The sequence below is a fragment of the Gasterosteus aculeatus genome, chromosome X (assembly GCF_964276395.1).
Source record: "Gasterosteus aculeatus chromosome X, fGasAcu3.hap1.1, whole genome shotgun sequence".
In the NCBI taxonomy this organism is placed as follows: domain Eukaryota; kingdom Metazoa; phylum Chordata; class Actinopteri; order Perciformes; family Gasterosteidae; genus Gasterosteus; species Gasterosteus aculeatus.
In genome coordinates, this window is record NC_135698.1 from 17732136 (window position 1) to 17759719 (window position 27584).

At 42.5% G+C, this 27584-nt stretch overlaps 1 protein-coding gene and 1 long non-coding RNA gene across 5 annotated transcripts in view; both read right to left on the minus strand.

Moving 5' to 3' along the window:
- Positions 1 to 624: 624 nt before the first annotated feature.
- On the minus strand, positions 625 to 15153 carry hsd17b12a (hydroxysteroid (17-beta) dehydrogenase 12a). 2 transcript variants are annotated; one of them, XM_040163100.2, is made up of 11 exons: positions 14710 to 15153; positions 6985 to 7031; positions 6316 to 6391; positions 5049 to 5156; positions 4358 to 4422; positions 4111 to 4155; positions 3707 to 3741; positions 2922 to 3003; positions 2697 to 2762; positions 1948 to 2097; positions 625 to 1858 (listed from the first exon to the last, which is right to left on the minus strand). In XM_040163100.2, exons 1-11 carry the CDS (start codon positions 14885 to 14887, stop codon positions 1718 to 1720), a joined length of 993 nt encoding a protein of 330 aa, XP_040019034.2. In that variant the 5' UTR covers positions 14888 to 15153; the 3' UTR covers positions 625 to 1717. The 2 variants fall into 2 exon arrangements, with proteins under 2 accessions (XP_040019034.2, XP_077939340.1); XM_078083214.1 differs by lacking the exon at positions 14710 to 15153 and adding an exon at positions 13832 to 14124.
- Positions 15154 to 15896: 743 nt separating this feature from the next.
- LOC120808935 (uncharacterized) overlaps positions 15897 to 27584 on the minus strand; it is a 30724-nt gene continuing 19036 nt past the window's right edge. For all 3 annotated transcript variants that reach the window (XR_013451230.1, XR_013451229.1, XR_005710043.2), the window contains 3 exons: positions 19677 to 19787; positions 17997 to 18036; positions 15897 to 16592 (listed from right to left, as the gene is read on the minus strand). This is a non-coding gene — a long non-coding RNA (uncharacterized LOC120808935). The remainder of the gene's footprint in view (positions 16593 to 17996; positions 18037 to 19676; positions 19788 to 27584) is intronic.

A 27584-nucleotide genomic window follows, 5' to 3' on the forward strand; every position in this document is an offset into this window, starting at 1 on the left:
ATAGTATAAAAAATAGATTATAAAACTTCTATTCAGTATCTTGATAGCCGTATTTTTACATTTCACCCAACACCCTCACAAAGACCAAATAACGGTTTAATTTACATTTCATCTAAATATTAAATGTAGAATTATATGGTGGTGTAAGTATATGTACATGTAAGTATTAAACAAATATTTAAGAATAGTTTAACTTTAGTCACAATTGTGATTAATGAGAACGTATCCAGACAGATTATAAAATAGATCAATCCAACTGATCCCTATATTCAAAATCCATTTCTTGTCTCTATCGCTAATCTCAGGCCAAAGTGTTTCAGCTTTGCAATGAATCCAAAAGTATAATATAAACAGTACATTAGAACACAAATCTTTAAAAAGCACACAGTAAATTGTATTATATTGCATTTCAAACACATGCTTTTAACTACGCTAGCATTGCAATTCCTACTAATACCAAGAGGGAATACTTCAGATTCAGATTTCATTAGCTTTACCGAGCTGCTGACCAAGTATGATAAATAACCATCTAAAACCCCAAACCTGTTATTAAATCAGTTAAGGAACACAACAACCACTGCACTGTATGCCAGAACTTAACAGTAGAAAACACAATTTGCAATATTTTAGACATAGAAATTTTAATTAACATTTTTTGATTTCCAAGCAGATATATTTTTTTTTTAAAAGACAAACCGTACAAAAACTGAGAAGCATTCACACGACCACTTTGTTACGCACAGGTCAGCCCAAGTTGCATGGAATATTCATTCGTGCATAAACATGTGAGAGGAAGAGCAGTTCAGTTTTTTGCGACAGTCTGTAGGCATTAGGCACTTTACTTTAAACTCCAACTGAAGGGAATATTCTCGATCCCTGTGAAATCCTCTCAAAAACAACACTGGAAGAATGACTGCAAATGCACAGCAGTTGAGGTTTTTCTGTCTTTGAAGGTTTACATTTTGATTAAAAAGGAAGCACAAAATGGAGCTTTCAGAAAACATTCTGAACCAGACAACCACTCGTTTGCCTGACCTTTTCCTGCATTCATTCTCCGTAGAAAGGCACTTTTTATCAATACCAGTTAATGAGAACACTTCGGGTTTAGGAGAAGCAAAACATTTGTGCAACAACAACCCACCAGAAAGTATAATTTAAGTATTTTGTTAACACCCAAGAATATATATAAAATAAAAAGAAACCATTGCAAGACGATGGCAGTTTAGTAATGAAAGTAAACAGACGTGACAGAAAGCAGAGGTTGCCATCCTTAAACGGCTCATGGGTTTGTAAACAGAACTAGGTTGGAAGCTTGGAAGCCTTAAAAAACTGTCAGAGTGTATTCATACTAAATATAAAATAAATTATTTTACAAATATATAAAAAGATTCCCACCACCATTTTCCACTGCTTACAACAGCAGGGTTAACAAATCACTATTTTTGTCGTTTATAATCTCCATCATGAATCAGTGACTGAATGTATTCAAAGTCCTTTGTCATGAGCAGCACTTTATTTTCACTTCGGCCCCATTCCTTCTTTGGCTATTTCACCCCTGACATTTCTCATCAGGGCCGAGTTTACCTTTTCTAAACAGTCATAAATGTGCTTCCACGTGCAAACTTACTGAAGGTGCACGTCTGAGATCTACACAAAAACCACAACACAACCTCCGCTTTCCTTAAACGCTGCACCGGGGCCTGAAGAGCACGTCTTCCTAGTCGGTCTTCAAAGCGCCTCCGTTCTTCTGCTCCCGCAGCTTCTTCCGCTGCAGGTACCCAGTGCGCTGCAGGCGGTTCATCCTGGCGCCAAAGAAGATGACGAGTTTCATCGGAACCAGCTTAGTGGTCAGCCAACCCTGCGAGGAAAGAAACACAATGAAATAAGATGCAAAAGCTTTGTCAAATTCTTATATAGCTTCTAGGCTTTTTCTCCCCCTCCTCTCACCATGACAGCGTGGGGGAAGTAGCCGTTGGTCTGGTCCTGCAGCCCCACAGTGGCGAGCTCAGCCGCCACGTAGCGGTCCGGTGTGGGCTTGTCCAGGGTGGGCTTCTTGATACGAGTCATTTTAGTGACCACGAAGAAGGGCAGCACGCTCTGCAGAAAGACAAATAAATCCAGTGTGTCATTTATTCATTTCATCTGGAGGATCTAGCACTCACGAAAGGAGGGAGATTTACATGCAAAACATTCAATTTAGGATTTGACTAAATTAGCACTTCAAGAATAATCTTTTAGAATAAACAGTTACATCATGTGTCCTTTCAATCAATGGCCCTATTTTATGTACTGAAATAAAAATAATCCATAAACTATTTGCCAAACACTTGTCAGATGACTGGGGTCAGCGTGAAATCACACTGAGGGTTTGTTGAGGTGAAACTGCAGTGAACACTTTCACCACAAGGGGGCAGAGCGAACTATATAGAAGGTGCTAAAAACCGAACAAAACAAGGCTTGTGTGGAAAAAGTATAAAAAATAAATTAAAAAAAACGCATTCATGAATGCGTTTGCTCAGAATTTTGTAAATTCTTTTTATCCTGATTAAGGATAAGATTGATAAATCATACATCCCATCAGGCAAAGGTTTCTAGGAAATGTTAAATCTGTCCTGATGGACATCTTTACAGTTAACACATCCTTGTCCAAAAGAACCCCTCCTGAATAAATCCCATTGGACAAACCCCAAACCCACCTGAATGATGATGCCTTGACGCCTGTACTCCTCGTGGAGGCCACGAGAGAAGAAATCCACAAAGGCCTGCACATAGAAGGATGAGAGAAGGTAAATGTTAGTCTGGTGCCACCAAAACTGATGAATAATGAAAAAAAAGATACCGACTGAATGAAACAATTTACTTCAGCAGAGAGAATGTTTGCTTTATCATGAGTGACACAATGTAGAAATTTACAAATATACCTTTGTGGAGGAATAGGCCGTAAGCAGAGGGACGGGGTACATGCCGCTTGCGGAGGAGATGTTCAGGATTACACCTTTGGACCTGAGAAACAGACAAGGTAGATTTAATGACAATGTCATTTTCAGATTTTTTTTTCCCCAAACACTGCTGCCATAACAACGCAATCTACACCACAGGGCTTCCCTCACGATGTGAAGCGCTGATCCCAGAACAGTGCTATCAATGTAATTTTCTAGACTTTTTCTCCCTTTCTTTAAATCCACAAACAAAAAAAACAAACGCATGATTGATGCTACCGGGAACCTTTTTCCTGTACGCATTGAGCACTTACAAATACACAAAGTGATGCTCCACACACACTAGAACTGTGTGCTAGTGGCGGTGTGTGTTGCCATGGCAGCCTGTTGCTGCAGTGATGTAGTGGAGCAACGCTCCTGCCTCACACGGCACCAAATGTGCCTGCAGCGCTATTGGCCAGCAGGAGTCACATGGGAACAGAGCAGCCAATCGGGTGGGAAGAGCACTTTGTGTGAATTGAAAGCCTGTCAGCATTGCGAACAAAGGAGAGGAAAAGAGATGCAGTGATAAAAAGGGCTTGGTGAGGATCTCTAATCCCCTTTTCAGATTAATAAAATAAAAAAAAGGACCTTTACAGAAGCAGTTTCCCAAATATCGGTTTAATACTTAGATGGCTTGTGTGGCATCTCCGCCACAACCTCAATCTCAACCCAGATGTTTGACTGCAGTCATGTCGCAAAACATGGAAGCCCGTTATTTAACTCACCTCTCAGTCATTTTGGGCAGCACCAGACGAGTCATCTACAAGAAGCAACACCACAAGCCCAGTTACCGTCAGCAGTCACACAAAAACAATGAAACTCGCAAACAAGACTTGAGTGGACTGGGAAAGACTAATCCAAAAAGAAAAAGTAAGGCAGAGGAGAGAAAGCATGGGTGGTGAGTAGACAGCGTTTCTTTGAGAACAACTGAGACACTGCAGGTACCATGAAGGAAACAGCAGAAGAGGGGGGGATAAGAGGGAGAATGAACATACGGGGTGGGAGTGATGGGCACTAAAACTAGGGGTCAGATAAACCGGTTGCGTGCGACCCATTGGGCTGCGGGTACTTTGGGAATATTTTGCCCCGCCCCCCCCCCCCACCCGAGGGTGTGCAGAGACAAACTCACCTGGCACACTGAGGTGATGTTGACGTTGATCATGTTTGTGATGAACTGAAACGCGGAAAGCACAGGACACATAAGCAACCACGTACAAGATGGTGTTACAATTAAAAAAAAGGTACCAGATGATTGTAGAGTGGATGAAGGCCACGTGAGGCACGAGACAGCATTTTAATTCATCTTCATTCGAGCGGAGAGCAGCTATTTTGCGTCAGAGAACTTCCATTAACAAATAAAGAAGTGAAACACTCACGTTGTCAAGATCAGGAATTTGGAGGTAGTACTCGGGGTAGGGGTACGACACACCGACATTGTTTACTGTAGAGGACAAAAGGAAAGACATTATTCTACAGGGTCCACACAACAACAAAAAAGTGCTGGAGTAACACAACCAGCTCCCGTTCGTACCACCAGGGGGCAGCAAAAGGCAACACAAGAGGCCAGTGTTTCACCCCACATGAGACACAGCCACACCTTACAACCGGTAGAGCACAATTGGCATCATTTATATAAAAGAAAAAAGGACAACGAGTTCTTTCAGCGTTCCGCTAAAAAGTACACCGTGAACTCTCGGGTCTAAACGTCTGAAATGACACTGGCAGCTGATGTCATGATGCAACTTGAAACATTTTTAATATTTTAACATTTAATGTTTTCTGACTTTCTTCTGCGATGTGGTCTTTCTGAGAAGGAACGGACACTCGCAAAAACGCCACGCACAAAAGAGGGTTCATCCTTTGTGTTCTAGCATCCCGTCTCACAGCGAGTCAACCACACCGCAGTCCACAGGGAGCAAACACACAGCATCAAACACGAGCCCAACACATGTGTCAAGTGATGGAGTCTGTCTGGTATTGCTTGCAACACAGGTTCTTACAGCAACACGTGTCTGCTGACCAGAAAGGGTTGAATGGTAATTGGACATACAGTCCTGGAACTCTTACCCAGAACTCCAATTTCTAGACCAGCCAGGCCCGCCTCGATCTTGTTGTAGATGTCCGTCTTGCCAAAGTCCGCTGCAATGGTTCTGGTCTCGACTTTAAACTGCTCCTCTGGAAAAGGGAGAAACCGGTGTCCCATTTACTCTTTTAAAAAAAGGCCACAATGATATCTAGGCAGGGCAATGAACAAAGCACTTCAACTGTAAGAATGAGAGTCACATTGTTAGGAAAAATAAAAGTCTTATTAATGTCGCCTTCCCGCCACTCATTATCATGTCAGAAACATGGGCCTAAAACAGCAAAATCATGATTCAATAACCTGGATCCAGTCAAATGAAAGGAGCATAAAACCAGTTAGCAGAACTGAAGAGGGCACTGTGTACCAGCAAACCAGCGGAGCGAGCTTCTCCATCTCCTCCAACCCTCCCTCCACGGCGGGTTTAACGCACCTGCTGCAATTACAATTTATTGTCCCAAGACCCATTTAGCTGATAGGCAGCAGAGGGAGATTGGTAGTCTGAGTGGATATTCAAAGAAAAGAAATGGGGAATCTCAGGTATGACAATTTAAAAAAGAAAAAGGGGATGAAAAGGGTTGGGAGCCTCCCTGAGATCTGTATCCAGTTTATTGTCGGTTGTCATGACCCCTTTGAGTCCATGTCAAAGAAAATGATAAAAGCTTCGGACATCGTGGCAAAAAAAAAAAGGATTTCCAAATTGAAGGATTCATCTGGGGCTGCGATCAAATGAGATGACAAAGAAATGATATGTGGGAGAGGCTACAAGCCGAGGAGGGCAGTTTTGTCAGCCTAATCGTGAGGAAGGAGTGCCAGAATTTGGCATCTCGTTACTACCCATCAGCCCACTCTGTGGACTCTGCGCACGACAGGGGAAATTGCTCCATAGGAGTCAGAGACGGCACTTTTTGAAAAGTATCTGTTCAAATTGGGAGACGGGCCAGAAAGGGGAGGAAAAATAAAATAAAAAAAGTTCTTTCAGAAGACTGGCTCATTTGCCAAATGTGTAGACGTGAACGAGGAACGAGAGTTCTTGTTTCCAACTAATACCTCGGAGGAACAGATGGTTCCTAAAATCATCAAGAATAAAAACTACTCTCAAAGTGAGATTTGGTAAAACAAACACTCGATACGCTCTCATCACTTTTTTAAAAAATGGAAAAATTGCACACATTTGTAGCAGCGGTGAAAATACATCCACTGTGCGCTCAACATCAACCCGCTTTCTGGGATGTTCCATTTGTGCACACTTACTTAGCGACATGGCCACGTCATCCAGCTTGTCCTGGGAGCGACTGATCAACATCATGGCGAATCCTCGACGAGCCAGCTGCAAAACAAACAACAGTTAGCAACGAACGCACAAGCTGGTTTGTCCATTTCTGGGAGGTTGAAAGCAACGGTTTCAACCGATTCCTTGTAAACGTATGCATACGGGGCCAATAAAGCAGACTGTAGAGTCTAAAGGGTTAGCCTGGTTTCTTTCCCTCCAAGTCCTCAGACGCACAAAGGCTCAAATCAGCACGAGATGTTTCTGTGCACAGCAAGCCACTCAAAAAAAAGGGATTTAATTTAACAGTTAAGGTCACAGAGGGGGGGGGGGGGTTCATCATCACCACTCAAACAGGTGGCCCGTCTCTGCCTTAATACACCAGGTAGAATGTTGGCGTTCGGCTGTGTGACCACCAGCTAGCTCCACTACATGACCATCATACAGCCAGCCACACCCACCTCCAACGTGGGCTCATTATACGTATGGACTTTCCTTGTAAGTGCCGAGGAGTCTTTTCTACATTAATAGGCCCATAACAGCTTTTCCCTCCAGTGGCCTATGAGCAAATACGGTGTGTGCGTGTGCGTGTGTGCGCGCGTCACAGATTCACCATGGCAGAAATTAAATAAATAAGGGTCCTGGAGCCTCACCTCCTCCGCATAGGATTTCCCAATTCCATCCGTGGCTCCCGTCACAACTGGAGAGAGAGAGAGAGATATATATAAGGCAAGGTTGTCTTCACAACACACTATTCAGCCAGAGGTCGAGTAAGCTTCTGTTAAATGAATAAGGGAGTAATTATTAGAAAAGTCCCCAAAAAGTCAAGAATGGCTCATTTTTCTTGAGAATGAATGATGTGATTCTTTAACCCCGTCGAACGACATGACACCAGTAGCACTGGTATTTCACTGGCTATCCATCATCTACAGAAGCTCTTATTGTCTTTACGTCTCATGACAGCACTACATATAAAACAAAAAAATGTGATCTTTGTTCACGGGCTGCAACACGCCTTCACATCAGGTTTGACAGCTTCCAGGTGTCACAATGAGGTCTCAGAGGCCCAACATGGAGATCACACAAGACTTTAGTGGGGAGCAAATCCATTCTCGGCCGCACCCGGCAACACTATTCGCCTACGATTCAAGAACGCCTCTCTAAGCTCTACAAACAGAGCTTTATTTTGATGCGGGGAACACATTTATAAAAACAAAACAGGGAGTCCATTATGCAGCAGATTTACAAATACGATGCAAGATAATATAGATAGGAGCCCAATCAAAGATTCAGGGACAAAGTCTACAGAGGGGACTGAGATTGTACAGAGGCAGAGATAAGATGGTGTATATTGAAGGAGAACAAAGATCGAAGACGGTACGAGATTCACAAAGCCCTCAACACCCGCTGATACCTCTACGCTCACAGTTCCTGAAGGGGATCTTCAAGAGTCGTTTATCTGACTGCAGGTTAAATTATTATTATTATTATTATTATTTTTTTTTTAAATCAAGCCAATCTACAATTAAGACAGGGGGAGGGGGCAGAAACGACCAGAACAGCAAGGGGAAAGAATTCATACAATGACAGATATGATGGTAAAGTGGCCTCACGGTGATGGTGTGGGGGGGGGGGGGGGGGGGGGGGTAGTAGAGGGGGGGGGAAAAGAGACCGGGAGCGGATGTTCTTCCTCTGCGTACTCCTAACCCTGTCAAGCAAGCGGGGCTATTTTTAAACATTCACTGCCCATCAACCCAAGCTCCTTGACTGAGGATGGAAATGAGGACGGAATGAGGGGGGGGGGCAAACAAATACAATGGAGGGGGTGTGGTGGTGGCGGGGAGGGATACTCGAACAGTCGCGCATCATGAATATATGATCAGCCAGGCTTAATGAAAGATTAATGGACGTGGAGGACATTCTCTGGCAAAGAGCTGGGGAGCAGGAAAAAAGACAAGATGAGAGAGGGGACGCAGAGAGGAGGGAGTGATGACGAACATGGAGCGCCACAGAAGAGGAGGGTGAAGTGGGGCAGGGAGGGATCCTAGGGCCGGGCTAAAAATAGAACTGGAGCGAAGCAAGAAAACGAATGGGTGAAGGAGAAAGAGCGGAGATGGCGGAGGGGAGGAGGAGAGAAAAGAACAAGTGAGAGTGGCACAAAGTCAAAAGTGAAAACAGGGAGCAGAATCTGGTTATTTTTAGACCTTCGTGTTAAGAATGAAACAATCCTCGGCAGAAAAGCCTCAATGGGCTGTACCAAGTCCGGCAGGTGGGGGCAAACAGAGGCAGGGAGAGGCTACATTTGCTGCAAACTAAAATGGCTGAGGGTGGTTGGTGGAAGATGAGACGAGTTGCGTTTCTCAGATCCACAACAAATGCAGGCCAGAAGAACGTTGAACACGTCGCTGATGTAAATCCTATATTCATAAAATGTCAACTCTCCAAAAACTGCTTTTTCTCTGATGACAATTCATAAAGTTTTTAAGGGGAGCGAGGAAAAGTCAAACGATTTGTTTTTGATTCAAAAGCCAACACGACCGAAGTTACAAGGTCACTAGATTGCAACAGCAGGACAAACTTCCATCGTTCCATCAAGTGAGGACCGACTGATTCCTCTCGAATTCGGCCTACGGAGCCCTCGCGGAGGCCGAAGAGAGTCAGCTGAACTAGAAAGAAGAAACAAGAAGAGCCACATTCCTGTCAAATGGCACAGCAAATTACCCCAAAGGCCACTGGGGTGTCACCTTCTTGCATGACAGAGTTTCACGGGCAGAGCGTTGCACCTGGTGCGCAAGAATGTGTTAAAATGCACGTACAGCGACGCCATTTCAACCGTAACCGAAAAGGAGAAGAATGTGTTTTGCAGCTAAACACGTGTGGCCTGACGGTTTGAAAAACTCCCACCGTCTCATCCCTAAACAACGAGAACATTACTATCAGCCAAGCTTGCTGCTTTTTCAGTGGAAAACCTTGCTCACTGCAGGTTTGCATCTTTTGAAATAGTTGAGGCAGCGTAGCAGTGTGGAGAATGGGCCTTTACACGCAATTCTAACAATTTCAGACTGATGTCTAATCGTTTGTGGAGGAAGTCCAGTGAGATGAGGACACTGCTCCTTGAGTTACTTCCTTTTTGTCGCAGAGTTTCCGTCAGTTACAACGAACAAAACATATTGCAGACCAACAGATTATCGGCCACGCCTGAAATGCAGCAGAATGAAATGCCACCAACAACGGGGAACCCCTCGACCGTGAATCCACGCTGGACGACAAAGGAGACTCACACTCAGACCACAAAAAGGCAGAGTGCGTGTTGATGGAGGCCGCCGCGTGTGAGAGCTGTGTGCAATGGCGAAAGAAAAGAAACTGCATTTGGGAGATGGCGGGGTTAAGCGTGTGAATATGAATGAATGTGTTCACACGTGTGCCGGAGGGGAGGGGAGGGGGGGGATGCGCGCACTGCTCCCTCTCATTCATTCCCAGTTTCCCCTCCATTCTTCCCAGCGCCTAACTGGTCCACCGTGGCTCCAAATCCGGCCTGACGGGGGCGCATTCCACCGCAGCTCTGCCGTGCTCCGTACTGCACGTCACGTCCAGAAGTATTGACTCCCCCCAGCCTTTTCAGTCTCCCTCCCTCCTTGGTGGAGCAGCCCCTGCCTGCTCACTATTCTGAGGGTCTAAAAAAAGCAGCAGGAGGAGTAAAAATAGCAGCGCGCCTGCACTGCCTCGTCTGGGAGCAGCCTGCCGCAGCCTCTGAATACCAACAAGGCCCCCGCCCCCCAAATCACCACGACGACCAGGCTGCTGCTGCATCCTCAGCCCTACATCGAAAGCCCAGATGAGCACTGCAGGCTGGAAGAAAAATGATATGATGAGTATATAACCACCGATACTGATGTGAAGATTCTTTTCATTGAGAACACCGTGGAACCGTTTGAGGACGAGCCGCTCAGGTTAAAAACTTCACATCTTTTAATTCCCCTTCTAATAAAAATAAGGAGATGAGTTTAGTTGGAGAGAAAGACAATACTTTGTAAACTGCCTATGCTGAGACAGACTGCCCTGCCCCCCCCAACTGTCCAAACCCACATTAAAACCTCAATTAAGATTCTCCGTGAGGAGACTTCGCTCCTTGTATGCCCCGTACACGCTCATTATGTAATCTGTCGCACCCCAAACGCGCCCATCAACAAGCAGCCCATCCCACCTCAGCAATGGGGAGGGAGGGAGAGATGCAGCAGTATATCCAAATGCAGAATACGCCCCCCCCAACCAAAAACACACACTATCTGCCCACCTTCAGCATTCCAAAGCACAATGGCAGCTTTAAATAGCAGGGGAGGAAAGTCACATGGCCAATATAAACAGTCAACGATACTAAAGCTTGATCGGGCCGGGGGAGGAGAGAGGAATGAGGGGAGGGCGGGTGAGAGACCGAGAAAGAACATCTACGAAGCTGCTCAAGATAGCAGCAGCGACAACCATTATTTATTCATCCCTTGATTTTATTTCTTTGTTTTAATTTAGCCCTTTTTCTGTTGAAGTGCATCCAAATATCACGTGTACCAAGACTACATACAACTAAAGTGGACAAAAAAAAGTAACTGTCTGAAAGAGCACGTTGTTGAAAACAAAATAAAAAGGAGTTTAAAAAAAAAAAAAAAAAAAAAAAAAAAATTATATAGCAGCATCTAATAAACTCTTTTCAGGTTAAAGTGCTACGGAGGTTACACAATGACTTCTATGAGAACATGACTTCACACATACTTGGGCTTGTCCAACAAAAGACAAAATGCCTCACAAGGACGTCTCAGAGACAACTGAAATGACTGCTTTTCTGGAATGTGGGACTGAAACCGTTGAAGGAATGTGTCACTTAACAGATGGCAGCTATAAACCACCAATTCCAAATGTGCTGGTGGCCCAATATTGTGTGACAACAGCGAGCCTTCATTTTTGCACTTGACGCCTTGGTAATTTGGGGGCGTGTGTAAAATGTGGTTCAGCAGGAAAGTTGAGCAAACTTGGGTGCAGTCGAAATTCAATATCAGAGTAGAAGGCTTAAATATATGTATATATTTTTTAAAGACAATATGGAATCAATAAATTACACCAAACAATACCTTGATTTAGCCTCTAAAATGCAGTGCATTTGCTGCTTTTCTACGTCTTATTTGGCAGTAAACCTGATAATCAAGTGTCAAGATGTCACTCTGGGCTCCAAGAACTTTGACTACTAGAACAGTTAATCAGGACAATAGTTGCAGGACGAGACCATTTAACAAATAATCTGTTTAAAGAAAGTCAGTTTACTAGATGCAAACATTCCATCTAGAAATGCTCATGTTGTAGTTTAGAAAACAGCGTGTGACAACTTCAGAAAACAGTGCTTTTGAAGCTGCGGTATTTCCATTTCAGATTTGAATAGACTCCTTTGTTGCTCATTGAATAAAAGTATCTTAGCTCCAGGATAATGGAGATGGCGGTAAAGGTAAGAGGAAGATGGTGCTGCAGCCTGGAAGAGAGTACAAGATGGTCAGGGGGAGTGAGAAGAGCTTCAAATGAGGGAGAGGCAGGGAATTTTTTTTCTCTTTTTTTTATTTTACCCAGCATCCCTCGCTGCGGCACGTGCCACAGAGCGTGTTCATCACATGAAAAGCAGTGTTTTCTCTCGCTCTCTCGCCCACACAAAGCACTAGGGGGAAGCACATTCACAAGGTTGAAGACACGAGACCCTGCCTCAGTTGAAACATACCATTCACATGTGTGCATTTCCTGCCCATGAATGAAGCCAGCCTATTCATAAATTTGCCTGAAATGCATTCTCTCATAATAAGCCTTTTCTGTGACTCGCCTGCAATTTGTGTTACTAACAAACAGCACCACTAAAGTAGTCAATTCAGAAATCCAATAAAACCAAAATACTGCCAGACTTTGGAAAAAGCTTCCTTTGGTCTCATTTACTTGCAGGTACTGGACCTTGACAGATGCATGGAGTACACTGCATCATAAGAAAGAACAGACATCCACAATATAACAAAAATAACATCAAACTCTGCAGGACATAAATAAGAAATAAAAATGTTCTAAAAGAAGGGCCATTATTTGACCCCAGGTTAAAAGAAGAAACTGAGCTGCACGCATTGATTGGCTGTGGAGGGCGGCCGTGGGTGGATGGATGCACGGTGCGCTGGAAAGGCTGGGGAAGCCGCAGTGCTTCACCTCTGCCGCTAGGAGTCTCCTCTCCTAAGGGGAAGACCAGCAGAGGAACTCCAGAGAAACCCCTTCAGCAGCGATAACACACAATAACGCCGAACGAAAAAACTAAACTAAAAATTAGGCTTAGGCCAACTTCATTTCAGGGAATTCTAACAGTCTGTCTGCAACATACTCAGACCTGCCTGATCAGGAAATACCAGTTGTCTCCTGTGTTGCAACAACATCCTTAAGCACATGGAGAGGCACATGTTTTAGGGATCAGCCCAGACGTTATTTCTAGAAAAGCTGGTTCGTCAAAAAAGTACATGTTTCTAAAGGGGAAGCTAAATGACGAGCAAATATCCTCTTATATCACATGAATGGATACTAACATTAGTGGCTTCATTGTTAGTTCATATATAGTCAACGTATTTGTTAAAATGACATTAGTGCACTATTTAGTACATTCTTTCATAAGAAAGTGGATTGTTGGAGGTAGAGAAAAACACGCTTTAAAAATCAGCAGACAGCTAAAACAAAGTATTGTGCAACTGCGCAGCCAGAAAGACTGGGTCCGTGAGGGATGTGGACGAAAATACGTTAAAGAGTGAAACTCCTCCCAACCTGAGCGGGCCAGACCTGCACATCGGGTACAGCGAGGCGAGGACACCACATCCTCAGAAAACGTCTCCCCTCCTCCACCTGTTCACCTCCTGCCATGCTACTGCCGTTGGCATGTCAGACTGGTGCACAGAACTGGTTTCAGGGAGCGGCAGTTAAGTTTAAGTGTGCAAAGAAAGATGGTGCGATGGAATTCATGTGAACGGCGTTTTAAACGTTTAGTTTTCGCGAACCTTAAGTCAAGAAACTTTTCTGAAAACTGATGATTTGACAGAAAAACACTTTATACTGAATCAAAAGAAATAACTGATGAGAAACTGGGGGTGTATCACATTTCTATAAGACCAACGGATGACGAAGCGGTGAATAAGCGCATGACTCATCGGTGTCGACCGGTATGCCGTCGCATTATTCCACAAGAACCATAAAAAAAAAAAAAAAAAAACGTACACTAGTCATTCCTCAACGTACGCTACCTTTGCGTCGTGAGTGTCGTCGCTTCTTATGGCGCACAGCGCAGCAATTTAACGCTCAAGTCATTACAACACTACAATAGAGGACGATTTGGAGGGAAAGCACGTCAAGGTGCAGATAAACAGGAGTTTTTACAAGGAAAAGAGACAACGTCAAGCATTCCAATCACCCGGGTCGTCGGGTTTAGTGGTGTTGAGATGATCAACCTACCCCGATGCGAAGGTGAGCGATTGGCAAAATTGCGCAGCAAGTCTCTTCCAAACAGGAGACTGGACAAGTGGGTCAAGCCATGGCAGGGCGATTCCTGTGGGCCCAGTCTCATCCAGACTTAAATACACTTAAAAGACTCGCTTCCACCAAGTTCATTAAAGGGGGAATTCTAATTAAAGACGCTTTAATCGTCACACCGATCATTAGGGAACCCCGAATGGGACAAGAAACCGACGACCCGAGCGGAAGCGAGACAACACACTGCTTGATCAGAAAATATACAAAGTGTGTGTGGGGTTCAAATTGTGACAGACGAGTTCAATGTGACATTTTGGAAAGACGAAGCCGTGGCAACGATCTTCATGTGGGTCACGTTTTAACTGGACACAGGAGTTTGTCTCACATCATGCGGTTGGGCCAATAGGTTTGAGTGGCGCGCCGGCTGAGAGCCCTCTGAAAAGTGCGCATAGGCTGCGCAATTTGGCTCCCGGCTCACCAATGTGGGGTGCCCCCCCCCCCCTCCCCTCACACACACACACACACGCCCCCCCCCAACACTTCCAAATTTGCCGAAACTGGAGCCCCCCCCCCCCCAATCGTTTGACGCGGGAAGGGAGGGGCCAATAACCAATTGAGCTAATAAGGACCATTATCTTGCCAGTCAAACAGCTGCTTACTTGCGCTTGTTACGCAACATCAACCTCCCCTTGAATTAGACTACAAACACGCACAGAATGAAGCTTCTGTGCAGTAGAGTTTGAGCTAAAGCCCCCTCCCCATAAAATGGACGTCGAGTCCACCTGCCTACTTTTGGTGAGCTGCCCTCTTCGTGACCGCGATGTAGGATGCAAGGAAGCTGACGTGAACCCAGAACTCACCTGCCCACTTGCCCAGCCTCGGGGAGAGCAGCTGTCCGTTCCCCAGCACCCAGATCCTGAAGCCCGAGAGCACCCTGTAGAGCAGCCACAGCGCCAGCGAGGCCACGGTGAACGCGCCGACCCAGAAGAGAGGCGCCTCGGCCCTGCGGAGCGTCTCCTCAGCGTTCATCCAGTTCATGGCTGCGGCGCTCGGCGTGTGCGGTGGATGTGTGTGTGGATGCGTGCGTGTCAGTGAGTGAGTGCGTGCGTGGAGATCGCACTTTTAGGCAATGTGCTCTAATTTCCGAGCCGCAACGTGAGCGAGAGTCCCTTTATAAGGAGGTTGTAGCATCACACTCTCACACTCCCCCCCCCAACTCCCCCAACACTTGTCTAGCCTGATTTGAAGTGCACCGCCCCCCCCCCCCCCCACCCACCCCCACACCCGCACCCCCCCCCCCCCCCGTCCCTCCATCCCGCCCTCTTCGGATTCTCACTGGCTGATACGGACGTCCCTCGGCTGATCCAATCCGCCGGTTGGACGCATTTCCGCGTCGATCATCATCTCGAGCCTCCCTCATTCATTCGATTTTCTCTATGAAGGAGGGCGGGTCGAAGGGCGACCGGGGCGAGTAGCGATTGGTCCGACATTACGCCAGCTCCCATGCGAGGCCCGTCATTGGCTCTCGCCGGAGCAGGTTTCTTGGTTTCACTCAGATTACGAAACCCTGCATACCCACGCGTTCATAAAAAAAACTGCCCACACCACTTTATGAATTAAATAATGCCCTCATTGGAGAAGTGTTTGCTGCTGATCCCGCCCCTCAGAGGGCGCTTGGTGGCAGTTTATTGGCTAAAGGGGTGCCGTTCTGTGAGGTCAGCATGCTCCCACCTAGAAATGAGTCACTCTTCTATTGCAGGTATTCCGACTGCATCATATTGCTGATAACCACTAAAACACGTGGCAGCCGATGCAGTGATACGTTTCCGATTGCACATTTCCGTCCGTTACATGAATACGTCCGCATTTGCCTCATGTGGCAACACAGTTGAGTTCAGGCTCCCCAAACGGGAAAAACTACAATCCCCAATCCAACTTTCGCGTCTTCTTTATTTTACAAGACTCTCGCGATAGTAGCGCCCCCCCGACCAAGACACCGCATCGTGATATGTGACGTGTGCGTAACACAAACACTTTGACAGGCATGTGGATTTTCCCAAAGCTTTAATGAACTTGTTTAACATCTTTATGCACATAAATGAGCCAGGCAGGCTGTTTCACATCGACCTCATTTCTCCTCAGCAGGACGAACCAGAAGGAGATCCCCCCCCCCCCCACACACACACACACAAACGCAACTCTCGCTCTCATACTGAGACAAACTAAACATAAAATTGGGACACACGGATGCTCTCTGGCACAAACAAAAGCCTGTCGTGTGCTCAGCAGAGGGACCAGAGTATAAAAATGTGTCCACGCGCGGACGGCCGTCGTCCAGCTGCTCGCATTTTTTGACACAAGTGGAGAGGATCGAAGGCAACGTGACCGAGGGAGAGGAAGGAGCAGCTGTTGTTTAACAATTGCAAACCGGGTGAAATTAATTACACAAATCTCGGAGCATCTATGATGATGTTTGTATGTAAATGTATTTACAACAATGCAGTCTGTCACTAAATAATCTTAATAAATAAACTTTTTCCAGCACTGGTTGCACTTTTAATATTATATATACAAGTACAATTTAATAAACGCGTATCATCTTGCCGTCTCCCATTTGGAGCTACTTTTTTAACACAAATATTTGCCAACAATATTCAATTCACTACATTCATACACACTCACACCAACTACTATCGGACGTTTTGTGAGTCCCCCTGTCGGTAGTTTCCTCGCAGTCCGACAGCTGAAAAAGAAAGAAAATGTTGATTAGTTTCTTTATAATTCCATGTTGAAATCTCAACACAATCTTTAAACACGCAAAGCAAACAGAGAAAGTGCACATTCGGCACAACCGCCTCTAAAACAATATCGCTGCATATTGTGCTCGATTTTTTTCCTTTCAAATACTCAGGAAAAAAAAAAATGAATGGTCTATTTATTTCAGTTTGTGGCACGAAGACACACACTTCAGGCTCCACCTTTCTGTTTCAGTTTCTTTTCTTTGTGTACACAAAACGTATATTCACCCCTAGTATCGACACACACACACACACACACACACACACACACACACACACACACACACACACACACACACACACACACACACACACACACACACACACACACACATACACACACGGCACCTCCCTTAAATCCTGCAACACAAAGCCTTTTTCCATGTAAGTTTCTGCTCCCTCCTCTAACACAAAGGGATTGAAAGGATCACTCTTACACTAAACCCATGTTTCCACTCACACACCGCAAATACAATCTGCCCACGTTCGACTTGACGAATCAGCTGAGCACAAACAATTAAAGATAAAAAGTACAGATTAAAATTTTTAAAAAAGACACAACGGCGCACATGTGTGAGACTTGTTTTGTCAAGCAAAAAACCCGTCAACTATCTGATTCAAACCACTTTTCAAAATAAGAATGATGTTAATACACAGTGAACTTTTCTTGATGATATTGCAGTTCAAACACCAGGTATTTTCCAGAATTATTTTGTTTGTCGCTGTCCTCCTCCTTGGTGCGAATTTCAGCACCACAGAGGTGGACAGCGCAAAGAAAACCCCTCAAACACTTCTGGAATGGAAACAGATGACTTCTGCCCCGCATATGGAGTTTACACACATGCACCAGTATCAAACACACACATGACGAATAGATCAAAGCTCCGTTGACACATTTCTGCCCTGCTTATGTTAATGGTCTCTAACCATTAACACGCTTCAGTTCATCTCTTTATAGACGCTTATAATGATAACAATGTTATATTTGCATGTTGTAGCTTCTCAAAATTGTATGTAAATATAAAACTGATTTGGAAGCAAACAATTCCAGCTGAATGTAAATGTTCTAATTCTTTAATTTTCAGCTTTAAACTCAATTCTAAATCAATGGCAACTTTAAAATACATTTAAATAAAGTAGGAGCTGAGAAATGTTGTAATTCACAAGATCGGTTCAGTGAATCTCAAACTATATTGGAATGTGTTTCAGTAATTTTGAGCTCAAATGAAGTAGAATGTGTGTATGCATTCTAAGTCCATGTTATTGTTATTGTTATTTCTGTGTGCCATACATCATAGAACATGTAACACACGTGTGGATGTGAGTCTCCACTTTTGCAGGTAGCTTACTTTAGAGGCTGCACTCTTGTTGTCCTTTTCTCCTTTTTATCTTGAAAGAAACATGGAAAGAGACATTAGAAAACTGTGTGACGGTACATTAAACCCACTATGCACACAAACACGCGGTCGCAAACTATTAATACGCTACTGCGGGAACAGACACACACACACACACACACACACACACACACACACACACACACTTTTCAAATGTATTCATAACAAAAAAGTTTGTTTTTATACAACACAAATAGAGCAAAATAAGTTTTACATAAAATAATCTGTTTTTTTTGTTAGAAAGAAAACTAAACATTAAACATGTACAAAATAAAGTTACTGACTTCATTAATAAATTAGAATCAAATTACAAACGTTTCTTTCGGTGCTTTAGTACATGTTGTATGTTTGAATATCCTTCTCTCAAGTAGACCTTTTGAGGATGGTAATTGGACACACACATTTCCAGCCTGCAGGTGTGTGTGTCACTATTGACGTACGTACTTTATTTACTGTGAACTGTTTTTCCTTCTCAAAAAATGTTTTTACCAATTTGACTTATACATTATCGAAACGTAACTCACAGGATTCATGTGTGCGGTTGCATGTACAGTACACGTGTGTGTGTACATGTGTGTGCATGCATGTCTTTAAATTAGGGCTGTCAACATTAACGCGATTAATGCGATTAATGTGGCCTAGATGAATGCAACAAAATATTTCAACGTAGTTAACGAGCAAGTTAAGCTAGCTGCTAGGCTACTTCCATCTCAACATCTAACGTTACCCTGCGCGGCACACAGTCTGCAGAGGACCACCACTGTGTCCCTAAAAGAAAAAGGTTTTGAGATTTTTGGCACTTCAAACACAGCCGTTAAATGATGAGAGTTGAGAGCAAAGTGGACAGAGTCCCTAGTTTAACATGTTCCACCAGGTGGAATTCTGCCTCCAAATGTGTGTAGTTTTGTGTTTAATTAACAATTAAACAACAGTGTTTTTTAAATCTATTGACAGCCCTACTTTAAATGCATCTAGATATTTCAGACTTAAACAAACACACACCACCATTATATTATATTATAGACTAATTCACATCTGTGCGTAGATGCTCAAAAACAAAATCAGACCCACACAAACACAGTGAGACAGTCAGTCACACTCTTGAGATAATAAAGTTGGTAAAACACTAATTAAAACCCCATCTTTAACACAGAATATATAACAGAAAAATAACTCCTAATTATCTGAAAATAGTTTAAACTACAAAGATTTGCTAAAATGTTGGGACGTTTTTTTATTGGCGTCTATGCTGCATCAAATCTAGATGTAATGTAACTTTCTCCATTTGATTCACAGTTTTTGACACACACCACATTTCTCAAAAAGGATCATAAACCTGATGCCCCTCTTCCAAAAACATTGCACGACACTTTCTGCAAATCATCATAAGCGTGTTGATCTTTTAAACAAATTAAATGGTTTAACTGTATCAATAAAAAATAAAACTCTACTTTTTTACGTTTCAGTTTCAGTTTCAGTTTCCCCCTCCCCCAAAAAATGTTTTTTCATCAATTTCGCATCAGAACAGTTCAGAAATATTGTGTGTTTTGTTTTAATCTTGATTAAGTTCATATATCTTCACCGGAACCGGAACCACTCATACTCAAGCAAACAAAGGTCACGGCCTTTTACCTTCCCACACTGGGATTTGATGACTGTGTGCCGGGTGTGTCCCAGTCGAACCAGTTTGTCCCACTGCCTCCTCCTGCGTGTTAGTTCCCCCTCTCCTCTCACAATCAAGTCCTGAAAACAAAAAAAGAAGGACACTTTTTAGTGGCTCTCGTGCACAGAGACACACAACGGGGTGCAAAGAATGACCCGATCGACGGCTGCTTTTCCACCTGTCATGTTTGCGCTCAACAATCTTAAATAATGAGCCGTAGTCCAACAGCGAGAAATGAGTTCGTTTTTAATATCTTTTTGGCCTCTGTAACCAGTTCATCTATGAACACTGAGAAAAAAACACCAATACTTGTCTGCGATAATGACACATCGCCTCAGTTATTCCTCATAATGAGAAACTCACATGCACGACTGCAGAACCAGTGACAATACAGTGTCCGACCGGCATCTTAACGGATGAATTCCACATGTTTGAATGAACACCCGGAGGTCAAATGGTTTTCAGGATTATTGTGAAGAACAATACTTTCTCAAAGCATTAGAATAGTGCTCCAATAGTTCAATGGTCCAAGTTCTTAAAGTTGAAAGCAATTATGAAATCAATTCTGTTTGTGCGATCTTAAAATAATTAGGATCCTCACAATAAGGACAATGCTTTATAACGGAGGACACATCTGTCTCCAACAGACAGGTTCATTCTTGAAGTTGTCTTTATTTTCCCTGAATCAGGAAAGTTGGAATGCAGATGCCAGCACTCGCTTGGAAAATGTATCAATTCAAATACAATTTTCTCTCAAATTAAAGTTTTTTTTTGCTTTATGTGGGAGATAAAACAAAACAATTAAGAAGAAAATCATACACTTTAAACACCATGGACATATGAATATAATCTGAACCCGCTGGAAGAGAACTAAATCAAGTTGTGAGAAAAAGAAATATCACTAAAGAGACAGTATCGTAAGAATCATGTTTATCTTTATGTGGGATTATTTTATCGGTGCATTTTTAGCTTCACATTAATCCGGAGCACTGAGTTTCCCAGACTCGTTGTCAGGTGCCGTTGGGCTCGTCATCAAGTTAACCTGACCAGCTTGTGCGTGTTTTCTTTTTCTCTGTACTGCAGCATCAGACCCGCGGAGTACCATGGAGTACACCGACTCAGTTTAACAGACTCTGATTATGGTGTCGGACCTCCGGCTTCCACACCGGAGTGGGAGTTCCAGTTCCTTTTGGACAGTTTGCCTTGTTTGTCCGTTCGTTTTGTTTTTTCTCTTCCCATGATGGTTGGGAAATCAAATCAATTGGTTGAATTAGAACTGCTGTGCGTGTACATTTGGGCCCACCATCTACACCACCACCACCATCAGGAACATGTATTGCCAAAGAATGTCAGACATATAAGGAATTTGACAGTTGGTGCTTTCTAAGTAAGACAATGAGACAATGGACACGACAAATAACACAGTTCAGAAAAATGATCAAATTAAAATTTAACCCAACACACACACACACACACACACACACAAAACAGTCCATTAAAATTGTTGACCGTACCAGCTTAGCCGCAACCACTCAAATGGAGAGTTGGAGAAAGAGTGCTGAGGTCAAGAGGACAGCAGAACTCGACATGCAGACACAGATTGAGAAAGATTGTTGTTGAGGAAAAGTTGTTGTTTTGCCAAAGAGTGGCAAAGGCTGAATGTTGAATAATCCTTTCCTGTAATATGATCTAAAAAAACCCAATCATTAATGATTAATAACAACTTTAAATGAGCAAGAACAATCATATTGTTGTATGGAAATGATTAGTATCATCCAAAGAAGATTTAAATATCTTGTTTGGAGAAAATCCATAGTAGAACATGGATCAGTTTAGTTTATTTATTTTAGACTTTGATAAAATAAATGATAAATGTTTACATTTTATGTTCATTTGTGTGTGTCTGCATTCATGAATATTATTTATCTACAATTATAAGTGGAGTTATGAAAAGATCAATAAACAATGAAAAAAGGATTTGGGAAAAATTGAACCAGATTGTGGTAACTGTAAAAGGCGAGTGTGTGTGTGTGTGTGTGTGTGTGTGTGTGTGTGTGTGTGTGTGTGTGTGTGGAACAAGTTATGGTGAACACATATTCATCTTAAATGAGCCACTAAATACATCCCAAGAAGTAGTGTTTTCCTTTTGGACGTTGTTGTTGGACGTAACAGAGTAAGTAGACAACGTTTGGCGTCGGGGCCAAACTGTCACATAAGGAGATGAGTCAGGAGCTTGTGGGTTTGAGGTTCAGGGCAGAACAGACTTTGGTTCCTTCTATCCGAGAGGCATTTTTCAATTAGTGAGTTTCCTCCAGATGCCAAAAACACAGGAACACACTGACCTGAATTATATCAGAAAGAATCATATTTACCTAAAACGTACCATATTCACCTTTTCACCGTATTACAAAACAAATAAAATAAAACAGTTTTTCAGGTAAAGTCTAATTCACAAACATCTCATCTTTCAGTGAGAGACTGAAACTCTTGTTCATACAAAAAATGAATCATGTTTTTGCTTCGATGACACTTGATGTGTAAATCTATCTAAAACGTATAAATGTAAAAGTGCGACTTAGTTGACTTAATATGATCACGATGACACAGTGCAGAGATCAAGGGAAAAAAGGTGTGAGTGAGTCAGTAAGTGAGAATCTAGCTGTAAAATCGTGTATTCCTTACAATTGATTGTGTGTGCGTACGTCAACGTAAATTAACTATATATATATATATATATATATATATATATATATATATATATATATATATATATATAGTAGCCTTAAAATAACAACAGGCAGACAGACAGACGAGGGTGTGGGTTGCTCATTCACGTTTCATAATTTCTACAGCAAATAAAAGGAACGAGAGGAAATGGGTGTGGGGGTCCTGCCTCAAGAAAATATTAGGGTTTTTGACTCAAAATTATGCAATTGTACAAGGTTAAACTGTAAAATGGTGTTCTGTAACTCAAAGGACCAGATGCAGAAACATTTGAAACAATGTATGAATATATTAATCCAGAAATTATAAAGTTATGACCAAGAGTTCAGAAATAAATGAACTGATAAACCAACAGTTCATCGTGATCATATTAAGTCAACTAAGTCGCACTTTTACATTTATACGTTTTAGATAGATTTACACATCAAGTGTCATCGAAGCAAAAACATGATTCATTTTTTGTATGAACAAGAGTTTCAGTCTCTCACTGAAAGATGAGATGTTTGTGAATTAGACTTTACCTGAAAAACTGTTTTATTTTATTTGTTTTGTAATACGGTGAAAAGGTGAATATGGTACGTTTTAGGTCAATATGATTCTTGCTGATATAATTCAGGTCAGTGTGTTCCTGTGTTTTTGGCATCTGGAGGAAACTCACTAATTGAAAAATGCCTCTCGGATAGAAGGAACCAAAGTCTGTTCTGCCCTGAACCTCAAACCCACAAGCTCCTGACTCATCTCCTTATGTGACAGTTTGGCCCCGACGCTGATTTGCAAACACAAAACCAAACGTTGTCTACTTACTCTGTTAAACTCTAATTCAAACGTCCAAAAGGAAAACACTACTTCTTGGGATGTATTTAGTGGCTCATTTAAGATGAATATGTGTTCACCATAACTTGTTCCACACACACACACACACACACACACTGTTATGGCTTAATCTCTGCAATTTTTTTCCTTGCCAAGACAAGGAAACAACCAAGAAACCGTCAAATAGATAAAAGTCTTGTCATTTCCACACCAGAAAAACGTACATTTCATATTAACAACGTCTCAATTTATCGGATACCATTTTTTATATTCTCTCGATCTCAAGTTACCTGCTACAGTTTTTTTAACTTCTTTTAACATTTTAAATGTTCTATTCTGTCACGTTTGGTCAGCAACTTCCCCTGCCTCTACGGAGACCTCCCGCAGGGTACGTGTGGATGTACATTAATCCTACAACATGATGGGAGAGACTGGGGGGTGGGGAAGCAGATGCACAGGTTGGAGAGGAGGAGGTTAAAGCAGTGACGAAGAAGAGGGAGAAGAACAGAGAAAAGTCCCCGCGGTGGGGAGACGGAGGAGGAAAAGGAGAACTCATCAGCCGAGTCGCAGTCAGTCGGTCGGTCCTCACCTCGGGCCCCGAGAGGCTCGCAGTGAATGAGAGCGGAGGACAAAGAGGGAGTGAGAGGGAGAGGCAGATGGGAGAGGAGGAGGAGAGAGGAGAATCACAAGTGAGGCAGAAACTTAGAACCAGGAGAGGAGACATGGGGTGAGGAGAAAAACATTTACTGTGGGGAAGGCAAAAGGAAAGCATGAAATTATTTTGAATATATCCAGGAGGGGAAGTTATTGATGAAGACAAATGGATCAGACAGTAAGCTACAAAGTCTCTGCACAGGGCCATGGATCTCTCTATAACAAATTGCTGTAAACGTACAGTGCATTTCTAACGGTATCTTACAGTATGTCATAATAACTGTAACATACAGTTAAATTTCCATGCCAATGTCATGAATAAACAGTTAAACCTGTCAATTTACAATAATAGCAGACTACCGTAATTCAACTGCATGTTACATATATATTTATGAAGTGGTGGAAATACACATACAAGTGCAGTGAATCACAATCCATCTACATCTGTTGTAGGTTAATGTATGGAAGCCCACGTCAGCCACTGAAAAACAGGTCCTGTATGTCATCATAATGAGATAGTATCTCATGAGATACGATGATGACTTTGACTTACCGGACATTACTATACATGCAGCTGTCACTTTTATCCAAAACGCACATGGTTTGACATAATTTTATGTGGAGTAATTGGGAGTTAAGTGTCTTGCTCAGGGACACTTCAACTTGGCACAGGGAGCAGCCAGGATTCAAACTGCCAACCTTATGCTGCGAAGCACATCCTCCCTTTCCCATGCACCATCTTCGCTGTCGTTTCAGTGGCCGGAATGTAAAGATTATAAATATTTGTATTATTCAAAGTGTTCATTGCCTAAAAGATTTGAGTGTTAATCGTGACCGACTGCTCCTGAACGTGACGTCAGACGTAATCTCAGTTCATCTAGAACACCTGTCAGTTCAACATCAGAGGAGTTTCTCATTGCCTCGTCTCTCCAAGTAACGTTGGTAAGTGTTATTTGCTTAGCATGATTAACATTCTCCTTCCTTACATCTTGTTGTCTCGCTCATCTTTGTAATTTTAATATTTTACCAATGACAGTGTTTCTAAATATTTAATTTTGGTTTGTTTTACAGTAGCCACTGGATTAAGGACGCCAGCCGTTTGCTGAGGTCAATTGAAAGTGTTCCATAGCGTATTGCTTATTAGTTCACCTTGTTCCTAATGATTTTATGATTCATTTTTTTATTATTGTATACATGCAGCATATTTTATGTTTTGATCTTGGTTACAAATGCCGAACATTTTTGTCTCAAAGCATCTAATAAACTCCAACCACTATGACCGAAATGAGTTTGGTTGTCTTTCTTTAATTTGTGGGGAATTAAATGCAAAAGTATATGGTTATAAGTTAACGGTAACATTCTGGTATTTATAACACAAAAACAGTAATCGTATGGTAACAAACTGTAATCCAATATACGACAACATACCGTAATTTAAGGTAGGGCACTATAAATAAAACAGTAAGTTACTAGCGTCGACTGCCAGTAAATTGCAGTTAATTCACAGTAAAATTGGTTCAAGTTTACGGTAACATACGATAATCCATTTTACGGTAACATAGTGTAAACAACATTTACGGTATTATACCATAAAATATAGGTAAATTCCTGGCGTCCTTGCTGCCAGTAAAATACCGTTAACTTACGAGTGTACTACTTTTCACTCGTCTGGTCTCCCATCTACGTTGCAGTCTTTGAGCCGGACTGCGATATGAGAGATTTGCGAGATGCGAATGGACCTGCGTGACGATATCTATCTGAGCTGTTCTTACCTTTCTTTAATTTCTATTGTAATATTTTGATGTTTTTTACATTGTTACGGCTGAATGCAGCCACACTGTTGCTCCACATTAAAAGCATTAACACAAAAGATGGTGTGTGCTTCCAGGACACGCAGACACACAATACAATGTTTTTGTTTGCATAAATACAGCTCATTCAAAACAAAACAATGGGCATTTTGGGCATTTCCTTTGTCGTGGGCCGCTTGGTACTTCACATGGGAGCGTGGTAAGAAGCAGTAACCAACAGTAAGCTGTTAGATGAAGAGCTGCGGGCCGCACTCAGCGAGGAACCGGCGCCACTGAGCCTGCCGCTGTGAGGGAAACTACTCGTCACGTTGCTTCTGCTCTAAAACTACGCGTTTTGGCTGCACCGTAAAATGAGAGGCCCGTCGCTCCTGACAAAGCAGCTGCTTTCAGAGGGATGTAGCATTCAACTGGGCTTGGTGTTACCATGGTAACCACGGCTGTCGGCAAATACCCCCCCCCACACCCTTTTTCAAGATTATTAATGTTTTTTTTTAATCTAGAACTACAGTTTTAATATATAACCTCACACACCTTAATTCATAGTGTCAGGGCGTCTGACATGAGCATTTCGTAACTGCTATTACATTTGGTGATGGAAACCCTTGTTATATTTATGATGTGTTTTATATCCACGGCTTGTTTGCGTGACTTTTTATTAAAGAAAAACATTTAAATTGACCATCTGGATAAAGGCACAGCTTTGAGGCCAGCCCTCTGATGCCTGCAGGGAATTGTAGTGTTTGACAAAAGAATTTGGAGGCATGAGAAATGATGACAGTAATATGTGGCACATGCAGGGTTCATTTAGCACTAGAGCACAATGACGTTTTAATTAAAATCGCAAGCCATGTGGATGTAGGTTTTGTTTTATTTCATTGAAATATCAGTGTTTGTCATATCTTCCTGCATGCTTGCCCACATCCGAGGTGAATGGAATTGTGTTTCTTGTGTTCAGAGCATTGAAAATATTTTTAAAAAACTAAATAGGGTTAGGGTTTAGTACAATTCTCCATCTAATCTGGAATGCACAGGGAATCATTGTGAACAATCTTATAGTATTATAGTATTGATTTTTCAATGTAATTGTTCAAACTTAGAGAACCAAACTCTCTACGTGAGTTGGTACTGAAACCAAACCCACAAGCGATGAAACTGATGAATCGTTTGCCCAAAAAAGGAAATATAAAATGTTCATTAGCAGCAGGTTTTCTGGTCCAAACTAAATTGAAACATAGGTAAATACGCTAGTTTACAGAAGCCCAACCGCCCAGCTAATGGTGACCCAAATGTTGTCCAGAAAAACAGAAATAATCATTATTAGCTTTGACTAATTCAAACAATTAAACTCAATTAAAAGTCTGACCTGGGCTTTGCATCAACTTTTATTGGGTATTTTGTGGAGGTTTAAGATTAATATTTGTGATTGCTTCTTTGGTGAGATCAAATATGCAAACTTGGATTGGATTTTAACGACAATGTTAGTCTTCAAATTTGAGCTATAATGCCAGATTTGAGCTATAAAGTATACACACAGAGTATAAAGCCTGTTAACTAATTACAAGACACATACACACAACACTCTAGAAATATGAGATAGTGTAAGAAAAATGTGTGTATGAAAAAAAGTATGTTGTGCATCACATATTTTCCTTTGTGTGTCTGTATGTGTGCATGTGTGTCATCTTGTATGCAGTTCTACAGTCATATATAACGTTGCTCAGCTAAAAATAAATAAAGGGTTCGGAGAGGAGTGAAACCCATTGTGCGCTGTGAGTCACGACCAGGAGTGGTGGTGCTGGTGATGATACCCCCCCCCCACACCATGCCGCCACCACACACACACACAAACAATCACACCTTCTTCTCCCCTCGCCA

Excerpts from the sequence above, each read along its gene's own strand:
- hsd17b12a (XM_040163100.2), bottom strand. The coding sequence starts at position 14,887 with ATGAACTGGATGAACGCTGAGGAGACGCTCCGCAGGGCCGAGGCGCCT. Across the intron at positions 5,157-6,315 it reads TGACGTGGCCATGTCGCTAA|AGGAGCAGTTTAAAGTCGAG; the intron begins GTAAGTGTGCAC and ends TCCCTTTTCCAG. Across the intron at positions 2,098-2,696 it reads GTCAAGGCATCATCATTCAG|AGCGTGCTGCCCTTCTTCGT; the intron begins GTGGGTTTGGGG and ends GTCTTTCTGCAG.